The following is a 16,512-nucleotide window of genomic DNA, read 5'->3' on the forward strand; positions in this document are numbered from 1 at the left end:
CTACTTGGGAGGTTGAGGCAGGAGAATTGCTTGAAACCAGGAGATGGAGGTTGCAGTGAGCCGACACGGTGCCACTGCACTCCAGCCTGGGCAACAGGGTGAGACACTGTCTCAAAAAAAAAAAAAAAAAATTAGCCAGGAATGGTGGTATGCACCTGTAGTCTCAGCTACGTGGGAGGCTGAGACAGGAGGATCACCTGAGCCCAGGAGATTGAGGCTGCAGTGAGCAATGATCACACCACTGCACTGCAGCCTAGGCAACAGAGTGAGACCCTATCTTGAAAAAAAAAAAAAAAAAAAAAAAAAAATTCAACAAAGAAATGCCCAGGACTGGATGGCTTCATAGGATAATTCTACCAAACATTCAAAGAACACTAGCCCTTCTTAAACTCTTCCAAAAATTAAAAAAGAGAATGCACTCCCAAACTCATTTTGTAAAGTCAGCATCACCCTGATTCCAAAGCTAAAGATAACATAAGAAAATTACCAGGCAATATCCCTGATGAACATAAATGCAAAAATCCTTAATAAAACACTAGCAAACCAAATTCAACAGCACATTAAAATGATTATACAACATGATACAGTGGGATTTATCCACAGGATACAAGGTCAGTTAACATATGAAAATCAGCCAATGTGATAAATCACAGTAAGAGGAATGAAACACAAAAAACAGATGATCACATCAACAGACCTAGAAAAAGCATTTGACAAAAGTCAACATCCTTTCATGATAAAGACTCAACAAAACAAGTATGGAAGAAACTTACCTCAATGCAATAAAGGTAAATTATGACAGGCCCACAACTAACATCATGCTCAATGGTCAAAGACTGAAAGCTTTTCCTCTAAGACCCAGAACAAGGAAAGGATGCTCACTCTAATCGCTGTTAATCAACATAGTACTGGAAGTCATAGCCAGGGCAATCAGGCAAGAAAGAGAGAGGCTTCCAAGTCAGAAAGAAAAAAGTAAGATTATTTTTGCCTGCCATGATCACATACATAGAAAACTCAAAAGACTACACACGCACTCTCACACACACACACACACACACTGTCTCTCTCCCCCCCTCACCCACCTCCCCCCAAAACTGGTAGAACTAATAAATGAATTCAGTAAAGTTTCAGGACACAGAATCAACATAAAACTCCATAGCATCTCTATACACCAAAAATGAACTATCTGAAAGGGAAATTAAGAATGCAATCTCATTTACTTTAGCAACAAAAATTTTAAAATACTTAGGAATTTATGGGACTCAGCAAAATAAATGACACAAATAAATGGAATAAAAACACAAGTAAGTGGAAAGATATCTCATGTTCACAGACTGGAAGAATTAATATTGTCAAAGTGTCCATACTACCTAAAGCAATCTACAGATTCAATGCAATCGCTATCAAAATCCCAATTGCACTTTTTTTTTTTTTTTTTTTTTTGAGATGGAGTCTCGCTCTGTCACCCAGGCTGGAGTGCAGTGGCCGGATCTCAGCTCACTGCAAGCTCCGCCTCCCGGGTTCACGCCATTCTCCGGCCTCAGCCTCCCGAGTAGCTGGGACTACAGGCGCCTGCCACCTCGCCCGGCTAAGTTTTTGTATTTTTAGTAGAGACGGGGTTTCACTGTGTTAGCCAGGATGGTCTCGATCTCCTGACCTCGTGATCCGCCCGTCTCGGCCTCCCAAAGTGCTGGGCTAACAGGCTTGAGCCACCGCGCCCGGCCCCAATTGCACTTTTTACAAAAATCCTAAATTCATATGGAACTACAAAAAACCCTGAATAGCCAAAGAAATTTTGAACAAGAACAAAAAGCTGGAGACATCATACTTCCTGACTTCGAATTATCTATCTTACAAAGCTATCACCAAAATAGTATGGTGCTGGCATAAAAACAGACACAGACAAAATGGAACAGAACAGAGAACCCAGAAAGAAACTCACATATTAATGAACAACTTACTTTGACAAAGGTGCTAAGAACACACAATCGGGAAAGGATAATCTGTTCAATAAACAGTACTGGAAAACCTGGATATCTACACGCACACACACAAAAAAGAAATCTGACCCCTATCTCACACCACACAACAATCAACTCAAAATAGATGAAAGTCTTAAATGTAAAACTTGAAACTGCAAAATTCCTGGAAGAAAACATTGGGAAAACCTTCTTGACATTGGTCTTACAATAATTTTCTCAATATGACACCAAAAGCACAGACAATGAAAGAAAAAATAGACAAGTGGGATTACATCAAACTAAAAAGCTTCTGCAGAGCAGAAGAAATAATCCAAAAAATGAAAAGGTAACCTACAGAATGGGAAAATAATGTTTGGAAACTATATATCTGATAAGGGATTAATATCCAAAATATATAAGGAACTCATACAACTCAATGCTAAAAATACAAATAACTGGATTTAAAAATGGGCAAAGAACCAAAATAGATATTTCTCAAAAAAGGAAATTCAGATGGCCAATAAGCATATTAAAATGTGTTCAACATTTGTAGTCATCAGGTAAATGCAGATCAAAACCATAATGAGATATCACTTCACACCTTTCAGGCTATTATCAGAAAGATAAAATATAACAAATGTTGTCAAGGATGTGGAGAAAAGAGAACCCTTGTACACTGCTGTTAGGAATATAAATTCAAACAGCCATCATGGAAAAAGTAGGACAGTTCCCAAAAAATTAAAAATAGAATATATGGCCGGACATGGTGGCTCATGCCTGTAATCCCAGCACTTTGGGAGGCCGAGGCGGGCGGATGACGAGGTCAAGAGATCTAGACCATCCTGGCTAACATGGTGAAACCCCATCTCTACTAAAAAAAAAATTACCTGGGTGTGGTGGCGGGCACCTGTGGTCCCAGCTACTCTGGAGGCTGAGGCAGGAGAATGGCGTGAACCCAGGAGGCGGAGTTTGCAGTGAACTGAGATCACGCCACCGCACTCCAGCCTGGTCAACAAAGCGAGACTCGGTCTCAAAAAAAAAAAATAAAATAAATAGAACATATGATCAAACAATCCTACAGGGTAGTAAAGGGATATCTGTATTCCCATGTTCACTGTAGCATTTTGCACAATAGTCAAGACATGGAAACAACCTAAATGTCCTTCAATGGATGAACAGATAACGAAAATATGAGTATACACACATACAAAATGGAATATTATTCAGCCTTTAAAAAAGAAAATCCTGCCATTTGTAACAAAATGGATGAAGCTGGAGGAAGTCAAAATAGGCAAGACACAGAAAGAGAAATACTGCATGATCTCCCTTTTATGTCAAATCTAAAATAGTCAAACTATAAAAACAGAAAGTAGGATTGTGGATGCCAGGGGCTGGGAAGAGGGGGAAATGGAGGATGTTGGTCAAAGGGTATAAAAATGGTAACTATATACAGGTAATAGATATGTTAATTAGTTGGAATGTGATGGTCATTTCACAATGTTTCACAAAAATTCAGTTGTAAACCTTAAATATATATAATTTTTATATGTCATAAAAATTAAATTATCACAAAACAATTTAAAAGACAAAAAAGTGATTCACCAACTGTGCTTAATAGCTACATATTAATGATGGCAGCAGCAGGCCATCTGGAGCAGCTGCTGCCATCACGCTGGCTGCAACAACTAGGCATGGCCAGGGCTGCATGCTCCATGGAGAAGGCAAAAGCCAGGGATAAGCGGGAGACCCGCCCCTTCCAAGTTGAGGCAGGAGCTCCCTGGATGCTGCTGCAGCCGCCCAAGCCATGGCTGCAGACCCTGGCATCCCTGCATTGTTGGGGGCCCAGGAAGGCCTCCCTTGCCTTTGCAGGCATGGAAATGCCTGTTCCTACTGCCTAGCTTCTCCCTGCCTTCTCTGATCACAGAGCAAAGTTGGGCAGTGCTGACTCACCAGCCCCCTACCTCCTCAGCCCCCTCCAGATTTTGGGCACCAATGAGCATAGAAGGAAACCAAGGGGAGCTGAGAGCAGCTTGGCTTGGCACCTATAGCCTGGGTACCATGAATGGCAGGAGGCAGACAGATTCCTGAGTAGAAGGGGATGGGTCCCTGGTGAGGTCCCACCTGCAGGCCAGGGAGGGCTTGAAAGCTGAGGGTCAGGATGCCAGTCCCACGGACTGGAGTGAGAACTTGTGGTGCCTTTTCTGGGCCTGCCCATGGCCACGTATGGACCAATCGATATGCATTTCTTCCCCTCTGAGGCCCATAAAAGCCCTGGGCTCAGCCAGAGCTAAGCAGATGTTGGGACAACCAGCTGCAGGGAGGAGCTACCCACTCCAGGACCTCCTCTCTGCTGAGAGCAGCAGACATCAGGACAACTAGCTGCAGTGAAGACCTACCCACTCCAGGGCCTCCTCTCTGCTGAGAGCTGCAGAGATGACAGGAAGACCTGCCTGCAGATAGGAGCTACCCACTCCAAGGCCTCCTCTGAGCTATTGTCGCTCAATAGCTGCTCTTTGTCTTGCTCACCACACTTGTCTGTGTACCTCATTCTCATTGCTCACCCTCTACTTGTCTGTGTACCTCATTCAATAACTCTGGACCCACCAAATGAGGCTAAAAGACCTGCAACACAAACAGGGCTGAGACATGCCCCTTGCTCACCATGTTGTGGACAAAGAGAAGAAAAGAAGAGCTGCAACCCGTTGGGAAGCCCAGATCTGGGAGCTCTCTGAGCCAGGGCCGTGACTCCCTCTTTGGGGCCCTACGGTTCCTGGCATCTCCAAGTTTCTGGGCGCCACCTTTTCGCTGGTGCCAGCTGTGGAAGCTGCTTGGAGTGTGACTGGTCCAGCTGCAGCCTGGCAGAGAACTGGCACCCATGCTGGTAACTGAAGCTGACCACCCCCTGCAGCAGCTGGCACGTCTGACTGAACAACAGCCAGACCCCACACTTCCCCACACGCCCCTTGTCACTCCACGCAATCTCCCTTGGCAGGCATGGGATCCAGGCCAGTTGCATGAGCCAAGTGCAGCCTTCCAGGCCAGGTGGGTGGAATGAACCCAGTGGGCCCAAGTAAAACTTGGGCAGAGGTGCCACTTGGCCACAGAGGTTTCTGGCCAGAAAAGTGACACCCCAAAGATACCATAACATTAATAACTCAATTAATACCCTGTTTTATTATTTATAATAAATTCCAATTACTAAAAATTACACAAGTTTCTTATGTTGGCTACTAAATCACACATCTAAACTAATCAAACTGCTGATCACATATGTATAGACCCTTTCCCTTTGACAGAACCCCTTCTTTCTAATCCATTTCGGAAGCTTCAAAAAAAGTTTATTCTCTAGCAGTCCATGGTTGTCTGCCCCACCCTCTTCAGGCTCCAGAAGACTCTCAAGGCAAAGGCCAGGAAGAATACCGTATGTTTCATTTCCTACCTGACAGTGAGGTAATCTGTATAACAGAACAATTTTTTACATTATTAATTTGAATTGGGCTTCTACATTTTATACATATACATACATGATTTTCAAGCAAGCAACCAAGTGCTGGGCAAGGAAAGCCAAGTTAACATGAAGGCAAAGGCTTTCTATTACCTTTTGTGTAAACCCAAATCCTGAGATTTGGATTAGGGTAGATGCTTAAGAGATGGAGGTGATGCAGACCAACAGCACAGCTGAGAGGGCAGAATCTGGAAGTTTAAGGAAGGAATTGTGAGATTCGCAAGGATAAGGAGGGCTTTGGGGTCCTACTCCCCAGCTCTAAGGAGCAATATGGTACACAGAGTTGGATCTCTGACACCCTGGTTCTAAGCCCCACCATTCTGGGGTCCCAAGGAAACAAGCTTTTAGACTTGATGGAACTGCCAGGACTGGATAGTGGCTGTTTCAGAAGCAGCCTGATGACCAAAAGAACCTTCTCAGCATCTTGGTGCCAAATGAAATCTGGATACCTTTGCATAATCTTAGGATTTGTGAGAAGCCCACCAACAAGGCAGATGGTGGTGGGGATCTTGGTAACAGAAATAAATTTACAGAAAACAAAGACATGCAATATTTCTTGAACATATTAATCTATGGATTGAAAAATTGGCCAGGCAGCTGGGCGCGGTGGCTCACGCCTGTAATCCCAGCACTTTGGGAGGCCGAGGCGGGCGGATCACAAGGTCAGGAGATCGAGACCACGGTGAAACCCCGTCTCTACTAAAAAAAATACAAAAATTAGCCGGGCACGGTTGCGGGCGCCTGTAGTCCCAGCTACTCGGGAGGCTGAGCCAGGAGAATGGCGGGAACCCGGGAGGCGGAGCTTGCAGTGAGCCGAGATGGCACCACTGCACTCCAGCCTGGGTGACAGAGCGAGACTCCGTCTCAAAAAAAAAAAAAAAAAAAAAGAAAAAGAAAAATCGGCCAGGCACAGGCCGATGCCTGCAATCCCAGCACTTTGGGAGGCCGAGGCGGGTGGATCACTTGAGGTCAGGAGTTCGAGACCAGCCCGGCCAACATAGTGAAACCCTGTCTTCACTAAAAACACAAAAATTAGCCGAGCATGGTGGCAGGCACCTGTCATCCCAGCTATTCAGGAGGCTGAAGTAGGAGAATCACTTGAACCTGCGGGCCAAAGGTTGCAGTGAGCCAAGATCATGCCACTGCACTCCAGCCTGGGGGACAGAGCCAGACTATCTCAAAAAAAAAAAAAAAAAAAAAAACCAAAAAGAGAAAAATCACACCAGCTAGATTTCCTCCTGATATCTCAGGGTAGCTGAGCCAGGAAGGTTCTGCTCCAGCAGGCTGGGGGAGCATCCACTTACCCATGAAAAGGAGTATTTGGAGGTTCATTTTAGGGGCCAATACCAGATAGTCCAGGACTAAAAGTTCTTCTTCTTTTTATCCCTTTATATTTCTAATAGGAAATGAAAGAGTAGACAACAGAGTCTAGTTTCTGTATTGCAGCTGGGGAAGAGACAGGAAGAGTGGAATCCACCAGCACAGTGAGTGAGTCAGAAAGAAAGTATTCAAAATGTCAGTGAGGAGCTGAGGAACTCACCACATGAGTGCTTTGAGCATGCAAAAGGCTCAGCTGAATTCTGACTAGATTTGTCCTAAGCAAAGCAAAAACCAGGGTCCTTTGAATATACGGGACACAAAGCTCTTCTTATAGAACAAATTTGACTGAGTCTTTGGGGAAACAACTGCATCAGACAGTGGGAGCTAACTAACAGTGGGTGTGCCACACAGCACCACGTGGCTCCAACCTGTGGCTCCATCCTGTGGCTCCATTTGCTTCTATCCTTACAGTCACAGCCTTTGGTTGTATTGGGGCAGTTTGGTGGACCAGGTAAACAGGTACCCTTTGCACAGGAGAACACCTTTAAGAAACTCGCACCTGCTACGCTTTTCAGGTAACTGGACCTCACCTCAAATCTACCTAGTACAAGTATAACTAAAATTAAGAGCAGAAGAGAAGTCTAGTTTGTATTCTTTTAGAATTCTAATCCCCAAATATTTGCCAGATATCAGTTACTCAGAAAACTTTCTGATATAAAAAAGGCCTCACCCATTTACCCTGTTCCCAACTTACCGTCACATTCCAGCAGACACTGAAAAGCTGAACAAGGGAAACCTTATCCCTGCTCGAGTTGGTTGAGTTTCTCCTCTCTTCCTCTCCTTGTCACTGTTGCCCACATACTGTAGTTTGGAAGTAAGAAAAGAAGAAACTCTTAAAAATATCTCGTTATTTTCCTCTAAAAATTTTAGGGATAAAAGCACCAGATCCTATGACCCATGTCTGAGATCCAATATTGCCTGGATTCCCTGTTTGGAAACTTTAGAGAGGTTTACAATCACACTTTCCCTTTTCACTTCTTCCCTTCATGCCAGTTGCCTGGGCAAAGTGGCTGTCCTTGTGTTTTGACATTCCAGCTTCCTAGACCCGTAACTCTATCCCAGTAATTTCTGAGAGAAGCAGCAGCTACTTTCTATATATTATATCTTCAAGATGTCCCACCCTGCTTTCTGTAAATTGGACATAAAGCTCTTTTTTTTTTAGAATGGAAGGAAGAATCATCTTTTGACTTGTCTTCATTTTTGGAAAGAGCTTTAAGGTCTAGCATACTTCTGATACCTGAAGTCCGTTCTAATTATAATATCCCATAATTCCAGAAAATGTTTCTCAAAGTTTGTTCCACTGAACAAAATGTTTACTGAATATTCTAAAATCAAATAATTTTGAAAAAACTGTAAATTTTGAAAATCTCCCCTTCTTGGAGATTATGTCCATTAGTATAGTCAAGGCTCTAAGAAATTGTAAAGATACCAGTTTTCTTGTCTTTTTCAATTATATTTAACCCAGTTACTCCATTTCACATAAAACCCATTAATATCTACCTGACTTCCTTAAGAAAGGCTGTCCTTGAAAACATGGGTGCATCTGGTTTCCTAATTTTCACAACGCAGATCAATCAATGACTCTAAGCTGTGTTAAGGAAAGCATTTAAAACTTTTACAAAGCTCCATATACAAAGAAGTTAATCACGAAGTTGTAATAACAAAAACCTGGAAACAAATACCTTAAAAGAGGGATTGAGAAAATACATTATGGTGTGATTGTGTCACAGAATATTATGTGGTCACTAACAATATTTACAAGCATTTCTTAAAAACCTATGAAAATGTAAAATATCTGGTGAAACACTATATAGCATGATTTCAACTACATATAAGAAATATGCATACAGGCGCAGTGGCTCATGCCTGTAATCCCAGCACTTCAGGAGACTGAGATGGGCAGATCATTTGAGGCCAGGAGTTCAACACAAGCCTGGCCAACATGGCCAGACCCCATCTCTACTAAAAATAAAAAAAATTAGCGGGGCATGGTGTTACCTGCCTGTAATCTCAGCTACTCAGGAGGCTGAGGCACGAGAATTGCCTGAACCTGGGAGGTGGAAGTTGCAGTGAGCCAAGATTGTGCCACTGCACTCCAGCCTGGGTGACAGAGCAAGACTGTCTCAAAAAAAAAAAAAAAAAAAAAAAGCATAGAAAATATATTGATTTAAACGTCTTCTGGGTCAACTGCGCACAACACCTGGCTTTGTTTTGTTTTGTTTTGTTTTTCCCCTCCCTGCTAGAGACAGGGTCTTGCCATACTGCCCAAGCTGGTCTTGAACTGGCCTCAAGTGATTCTCCCATCTTATCCTCCCAAAGTGCTGGGATTACAGGCATGTGCCACCACACCTGGCTGCTAATATATTTTTAAGGCCTCCCTTTTAAGTGGCTTGATGAGCCTACAATAAGATAAGGAAAGGCCAATGAAATTAGGAACTTTGCCTACCTTGCCAGTGTGGGAGAATGGTGAGTTCTGAAGGGGCTAAAAACCTTGAAACAGTCTAGAATAGTGGTCCTCAGCAGGGATGGTACTGCCCCTCAGGGAGCAATTAGGAAATAAGTGGGAGCATTTTCGGTTATCACAGTTAGAGGCCATTATTGGCATTTAATGGGTGAGGAGTCGAAGATCAGAGACATCCTGAAAGGTACAGGGCAGTACCTTAATTGTCCTATGTCTCCTGACTTTCAAATGGCTCTCCAGCCAGTGATGTAGGTGAAGCACGTTTATAATCATTTGAGCCTAGAGCCTAACTCTGTTTTATATTACTTTAATATATACAGAAATTTTCAGGAATTCCACCACTGTGTAAATCAAGGGAAGACTAAACTTTGTTTTATTTGGAAAATTTTCAAAGGTTGTTCACCATTTTGGAGAACAATATTGCCAATAGCAATGGTATTCAAGTCACCAAAGCAACATATTCATATCAGTTAGCATTTCTAGACTTTATACCTATGGCGACTATGTATATGGGAGTGAACCCTTGATTACTTCAGTATGTCTTCTAGTGTGGTAGAATCTGAGCATTTATGTATTAAAACACTTAAAATTTTACTACAAACTCCTTTTATTTCCTCTATCACATTTATGGCATATTAATTTTGGTTGAAATGGTGTGGAATCATATGCAATTATCTACAAACTTCATTGAAGTGGAGACATTACAAAATATTTGTTATAATCATACAAATATAAACGTTTATTATAAAATGTAAATATTTGTTATAAAATGGGGCATTCAGTCTGATGAGGCTGAAAATTACTATAGTATATGCTCCCTACAACTTGCTTTTCTCCTTATCAAGTCTTAGAAATTTCTGCATACGTAGTATGGGCATACCATAATCTATTCATATATTTCCTATTAATGGACATACAGGTTATTTCTAATTTTGTGCTATTAGAAACAATGAATATAATGAAATCTTCCCACATGCACTTTTGTGCACACGTGCAAGTATTTCTCAGAGGTAGATTTTAAGATGTGAAAGTGCCAGATCAAGAGTTTTAATATCTGTAAATCTTTGGAGATAAAAATGTTTTCTCAAGTTGCATTTGCCTAACACTAGTCAAGCTGAACATCTTTTCAAACATTTTTTGGCCATGCTATTGTCTTGTTTGTTTGGCAATTCATATTTCTGTCATTTTGGGGAGAATTGATTTATAGTTATTCACATATTCTGACTATAAGTTAATATATATGTTGGAAATCACTTTCTCCTATTCTGTTGCCCATCTTTTAACTTTTATCATAGAGAAGTTTTAAATTTTGATATAGTCAAATTTATGATTTTGTTTTTGGCCTCCTCAAAAGGCTTTCTCTACCTGTAGACATAGTTTTCAACAGATGTATAATACTCCATTTTATGGATGTACCACAATTTACAATACTATTGAAAATTTAGCTTTTTCAAACAACTAAGTGTTCAACATGATGTTTTTGTTTGGTTTTTTTTTTTTTTTTTGAGACGGAGTCTGGCTGTCGCCCAGGCTGGAGTGCAGTGGCCGGATCTCAGCTCACTGCACGGGGTTTCACCGCGTTGTTTTTAGCACGCATCTTAGTGCCTAGCAAACAGAACATAATAAATGTTTCTTGAATGAGAATGGGAAGACAGGAACCTTGAATGCGAGTGTGGAAAAAGTTATGCTTAAAAATGCAACCCAGGCCGGGCATGGTGGCTCAAGCCTGTAATCCCAGCACTTTGGGAGGCCGAGACAGGTGGATCACGAGGTCAGGAGAGCGAGACCATCCTGGCTAACCCGTTGAAAACCGGTCTCTACTAAAAAATACAAAAAACTAGCCGGGCGAGGTGGCGGGCGTCTGTAGTCCCAGCTACTCAGGAGGCTGAGGCAGGAGAATGGTGTAAACCCAGGAGGCAGAGCTTGCAGTGAGCTGAGATCCGGCCACTGCACTCCAGCCTGGGTGACAGAGCGAGACTCCGTCACAAAAAAAAAAAAAAAGAAAGAAAATGCAACCCAATGTCAACCAAATTACTGGGGAATTAGCCCTACAACAGTACTCTTCCTTTAGCCAGCTACTCAAGAGTTGATTCTGCTTCTAAAATCTAGGCGCAGAAGTACAGCTTCATCTTCCCCCATAAGATTGCCCTTCCAAAGAGTGGAAGCCTGTGATCACATACCTGAGTCCTCCTCCTTATCCTGACTTCAATTTTAGGGTACCTCTTTGCTTGATGAGTCTTCAAGGTTTACATCTTAGAAGGTTAAGAATGGACCTAAGAAGAGGAGGCAGAGGGAAGAGAAGCCTCGTTTTCAGGAGCCTGGGCTGCTGCAGATTCATGAGGCCTGGCTCCAGATCCAGCAGGTGAGGCTCTGTATCCCGCAGGCAGGCCTTCATTTCCTACAGGTGGGGCTTCATAGCCAAGAGGTGGAGCTCCATATCCTGCAGGTGAGGCTCTGTATCCCACATGCGGGCCTTCATTTCCTGCAGGTTGGGCTCCATATCCTGCAGGTGGGGCCCCGTATCCGGGAGGTGGGGCTCCATATCCTGCAGGTGGGGCTCCATATCCGGGAGGTGGGGCTCCATATCCTGCAGGTGGGGCTCCATATCCTGCAGGTGGGGCTCCATAGGCAATAACTGGGAATTATAATGAGAAGGAAAAAAATTCAGTTACCTTGAAGTCAAGGAATATGTGAGAAGGAAGAACTTAAAAAATAATGCTGAAGCAAACTGACGCAAGAAGAGAAGTCAGGCAGAATAATGCTAAAGCGATTTCCTCCAGCTATCACCAATTGAAGGCATATCACTTCCTGTTGTGCAGGGATTCAAATCAACATGAAAACAACCCTATGAATAGATTGGTGCATTACTTATACTTGTGCACAGACATGTGTTTTACTTAATAAAGTTTGATGATGAAAAAAAGTAATACATGCTTAATGAGGACTATCCGTTTGGAAAATAGAGAAAAGAGGAGTGGAAAAAAGTCATCTATAATTCTACCACCAAACACTTAATATTTTGGTGTATTTCTTTGTAGAATCTCTGTGAATATTCTTTATATAATCATGATCATATCAGCCATATTATTTTTATTTTATTTTATTTTTTTTGAGACAGAGTCTCGCTCTGTCACCCAGGCTGGAGTGCAGTGGCGCGATCTTGGCTCACTGCAAGCTTCGCCTCCCAGGTTCACACCATTTCTCCTGTCTCAGCCTCCCAAGTAGCTAGAACTACAGACGCCCGCCACAATGCCCAGCTAATTTTTTTTGTATTTTTAGTAGAGATGGGGTTTCACCATGTTAGCCAGGATGGTCTTGATCTCCTGACCTCGTGATCCGCCCACCTCGGCCTCCCAAAGTGCTGGGATTATAGGCCAGTCACATGATTTTTTAAATCTGGCTCTTTTACTTAATATTATAAGAAATGTCTTTATACTGTTAATTTACTTCATAAATTCAAAGCTGGATAATATTTCATCATATGGATAGATGATACTTTTTGTTGTTTCTGACTTTCCAATTAACCTTACAATAAACACAAGTTTTACTTACTACCTTGGGTTACATTCCCCAAAGTGATTTAACTGGATAAAGTGAATGGACAGCTGTAAAGTTATTTTGCTTTAATCCAAAATTTATTACAAAACTATTGTAATCAAGACAGTGTGTTACTGGCACGAGGACAGACTTAGAGACCGATGGAATAAATTAAGAGTCCAGAAATAAACCCAAGCATCTATGAACAGCTGATTTTTGACAGAATGCCAAGACCATTCAATGAGAAAAAAATAAGTCTCTTCAAAAAATGATTCTGGGACAACTGGATATCTGCATGTAAAAGAATGAGGTTCCTCCCTAACTTCACTCTACAGACAAAAACTAACTTGTAATGAATTAATGGCCTTAATATAAGACAGAGGTGGCCAATCTTTTGGCTTCCCTGGGCCACATTGATGGAAGAATTGTCTTGGGCCACATATAAAATATACTAGTACTAACGATAGCTGATGAGCTATTTTAAAAAATCTCGTAACGTTTTAAGAAAGTTTATGAATTTGTGTTGGGCTGCATTCAAAGCCATCCTGGGCCATGGGTTGGACAAACTTGATATAAGAGCTAAAACTATAAAATCCTTAGAAGAAAACAGGGATTAAATCTTCATGACATTGGATTTGGCAATGAATTCTTAAATTTTACATCAAAAGCATGAGCAACAAGAGAAAAAAAGAGAAATTTGATAAAAATTAAAAACCTTTGTGCATTAAAAGCCATTTTTGGCCGGGCGCGGTGGCTCAAGCCTGTAATCCCAGCACTTTGGGAGGCCGAGACGGGCGGATCACGAGGTCAGGAGATCGAGACCATCCTGGCTAACACGGTGAAACCCCGTCTCTACTAAAAAAATACAAAAAAAAACTAGCCGGGCGAGGTGGCGGGTGCCTGTAGTCCCAGCTACTCGGGAGGCTGAGGCAGGAGAATGGCATAAACCCGGGAGGCGGAGCTGGCAGTGAGCTGAGATCAGGCCACTGCACTCCAGCCTGGGTGACAGAGCGAGACTCCGTCTCAAAAAAAAAAAAAAAAAAAAAAAAAGCCATTTTTGCCTGGGCACAGTGGTTCACACCTGTAACCCACTGGCCGAGGCAGGCAGATCATTTGAGCTCAGGAGTTCTAGATGAGCCTGAACAACATGGTGAAACTCCATCTCTACTAAAAATACAAAGATTAGCTGTGCATGGTGGCGCACACCTGCAGTCCCAGCTATTCAGGAGGCTGAGGCACAGGAATCACTTAAACCAGGGAGGCAGAGGTTGCAGTGAGCCAAGATGGTGCCACTGCACTCCAACCTGGGTGACAGAGGAAGACTCTGTCTCAAAAAAAAAAAAAAAAAGGCATTATCAAGAATGTGAAAGAAAACCTAAAAATATTTGCAAATAATATATCTGACAAGGATTTCATATCCAGACTATATAAAGAATGCTTACAACTCAACAACAAAAAGACAAGCAATCTGATTTAAATTAAAAAATATATATATGCAAAAGACTTGAACAGACAGTTCTCCAATGAAGGTATACAAAAAGCCAAAAAGCACATAAAAAGATGTTCAACATAATTAGTCATTAAGGAAGTGCAAATTAAAACCACAATGAGATACCACTTCATACCCACTAGGACGGCTTTTATATATATATTTTTATATATATATATATTTTTTTTTTTTTTGAAAAAGGAAGGTAAGTGTTGCTGAGGATGTGTAGAAATAGGAACACTTACATTTACATAGGAATATAAAATAGTGCAGCACTGGAAAATAGTTGGTGGTTCCTCAAAAAGTTAGAGAATTAACATATGACCCAGAAATTCCACTCCAAGATGTATATCCAGGAGAAATGAAAACATATGTTTACATAGAAACTTATACACAAATGCTTATAGCAGCTATTATTCATAATAACCAAAAGGTAAAAACAAGACAAATGTCCATTAATGGATGAATGAATACACAAATTGTGGCATATATGTACAATGGAGTATTATTCAGCCACGAAAAGAAATGAAGTATTGCTACATGCTACAACTTGGAGGAACCTCAAAAATGTTATCCAGAGTGAGATAAGTCAAACACAAAAGATCATATATTGTATGATTTCTTTTATGTGATATATTCAGAATAGGTGAATCAATAAAGACAGAAAGCAGATTAGAGGATACCAGGAGATCAGGGAGGAGACAATGGGGGAGTAACTTCTTAGTGGGTATGGGGTGATAAAACGTTCTGAAACTGGACCAGGTGCTGTGGCCTACACCTGTGATCCCAGCACTTTGGGAAGCCAAGGCAGTAGACTTGCTTGAGCCCAGGAGTGTGAGACCAGCCTGAGCAACACAGTGAGACCTTGTCTCTACAAACAAATTTTTTTTAAAAGGCTGGCAGGGATGGCTCATGCCTGTAATCCCAGCACCTCAGGAGGCCAAAGTGAGTGGATGGCTTGAGCCCAGGAGTTCCAGACCAGCCTAGGCAACATAGGGAGATTCCCATCTCTACAAAAACACATAAAAAATTAGCTGAGCATGGTGGATTGTGCCTGTGGTCCTAGCCTACTCTGGCTGGGGGGCACTGAGGTAAGAGGATCGCTTGAGCCCAGGAGGTCGAGGCTGCAAGGGGACATGATAGTACCACTGCACTACAGCCTGGGTGACAAAGTGAGACCCTCTCAAAAAAAAAACCAAAAAAACAAAAAAACACCACCTTTTGAAACTAGAGAGAGCTGATGGATGTATAATATTGTGAATACATCAAATACTGCTAAATTTTACACTAAATACCACTGAATTGTACACATTAACATGTTAATTATATGTTATGTGAATTTCACCTCAATTGAAAAAATGTTAAACCCTAGCAACACTTACTTTAGATTCTGAATATTAGATTGTAATAACCTTTAAAAACCAAGGTAACTATTAAGGTTATAAATAAGTAGCCTTTAAGTTACATACAAAACTAAAGGCCCATGGACATGCATATCAAGTTCCAAGGAGAACTCAAGAAAAGTCCCATATTTTTGGGGGGTTGGCAGCATTAGGAGACCCTTGGTGGCCCACCAGTAGGCAGTGGACCATGTTTGAGAGGTACTTCCCAGAAACCCCATTCAGTCGCAGTGGACTTTAACAGCACAATTGTTAAAGGGCCCAGGGCTTGAGTCCTCAGTGAGGTTGAAGGGTGTGGCACAGGTATGATGACTGTGCTATGTGAAATGGAAACAAGGAAGTGGGCAAGAGCATATATTTTCTACTCAGGCCATAAACAGGAAGTGACCCTTCCCACTAACAGGCGTTGCCCAAGTATGCTCCAGGTTTATACATATCATTAAAAGTAAGCCTGAAACCAAAGCCCAGTCACTTGCTGACTTTGCCACTGGGTTTCAATCTGAAAACAAAGTCACAGACGTAACCATTTTCCAAGCCCCTAAACCTCTGCTGCTGCTCCTGCAGGAGAGCTGGAGGCAAGCCTGCAATAGACAGATCTTTGAGCCTCCGGCATAATTTTCCACCTTCCAGGAAGAACCTCTCTGCCATACCTTACCTGAACAAGGCATCTGTGGAGTGCATATATTCCCTTCCCCAGTAATTACATAAATTCTCATAGAGCTGAACCAGTCATTTAAGGTTCTAAGTGGAAATCCTCGGGCAGCTGGAAAGACAAATTT

General features: G+C 42.0%; 1 protein-coding gene across 4 annotated transcripts in view; it reads right to left on the reverse strand.

The window, feature by feature from the left end:
• Positions 1-5,017: 5,017 nt before the first annotated feature.
• Positions 5,018-16,512, reverse strand: part of WBP2NL (WBP2 N-terminal like) — a 40,228-nt gene continuing 28,733 nt past the window's right edge. For 3 of the 4 annotated variants that reach the window (XM_050806018.1, XM_050806020.1, XM_050806021.1), the window contains 6 exons: positions 16,389-16,496; positions 11,488-11,942; positions 8,347-8,434; positions 7,541-7,647; positions 5,560-5,654; positions 5,018-5,416 (listed from right to left, as the gene is read on the reverse strand). In XM_050806018.1, the coding sequence (XP_050661975.1) occupies positions 11,581-11,942; positions 16,389-16,496 (470 nt within the window). In that variant the 3' untranslated portion in view covers positions 5,018-5,416; positions 5,560-5,654; positions 7,541-7,647; positions 8,347-8,434; positions 11,488-11,580. The remainder of the gene's footprint in view (positions 5,417-5,559; positions 5,655-7,540; positions 7,648-8,346; positions 8,435-11,487; positions 11,943-16,388; positions 16,497-16,512) is intronic. The other variant, XM_050806019.1, reaches the window with a different exon arrangement.

Source organism: Macaca thibetana, chromosome 10, assembly GCF_024542745.1.
Source record: "Macaca thibetana thibetana isolate TM-01 chromosome 10, ASM2454274v1, whole genome shotgun sequence".
Classification (NCBI taxonomy): Eukaryota; Metazoa; Chordata; class Mammalia; order Primates; family Cercopithecidae; genus Macaca; species Macaca thibetana.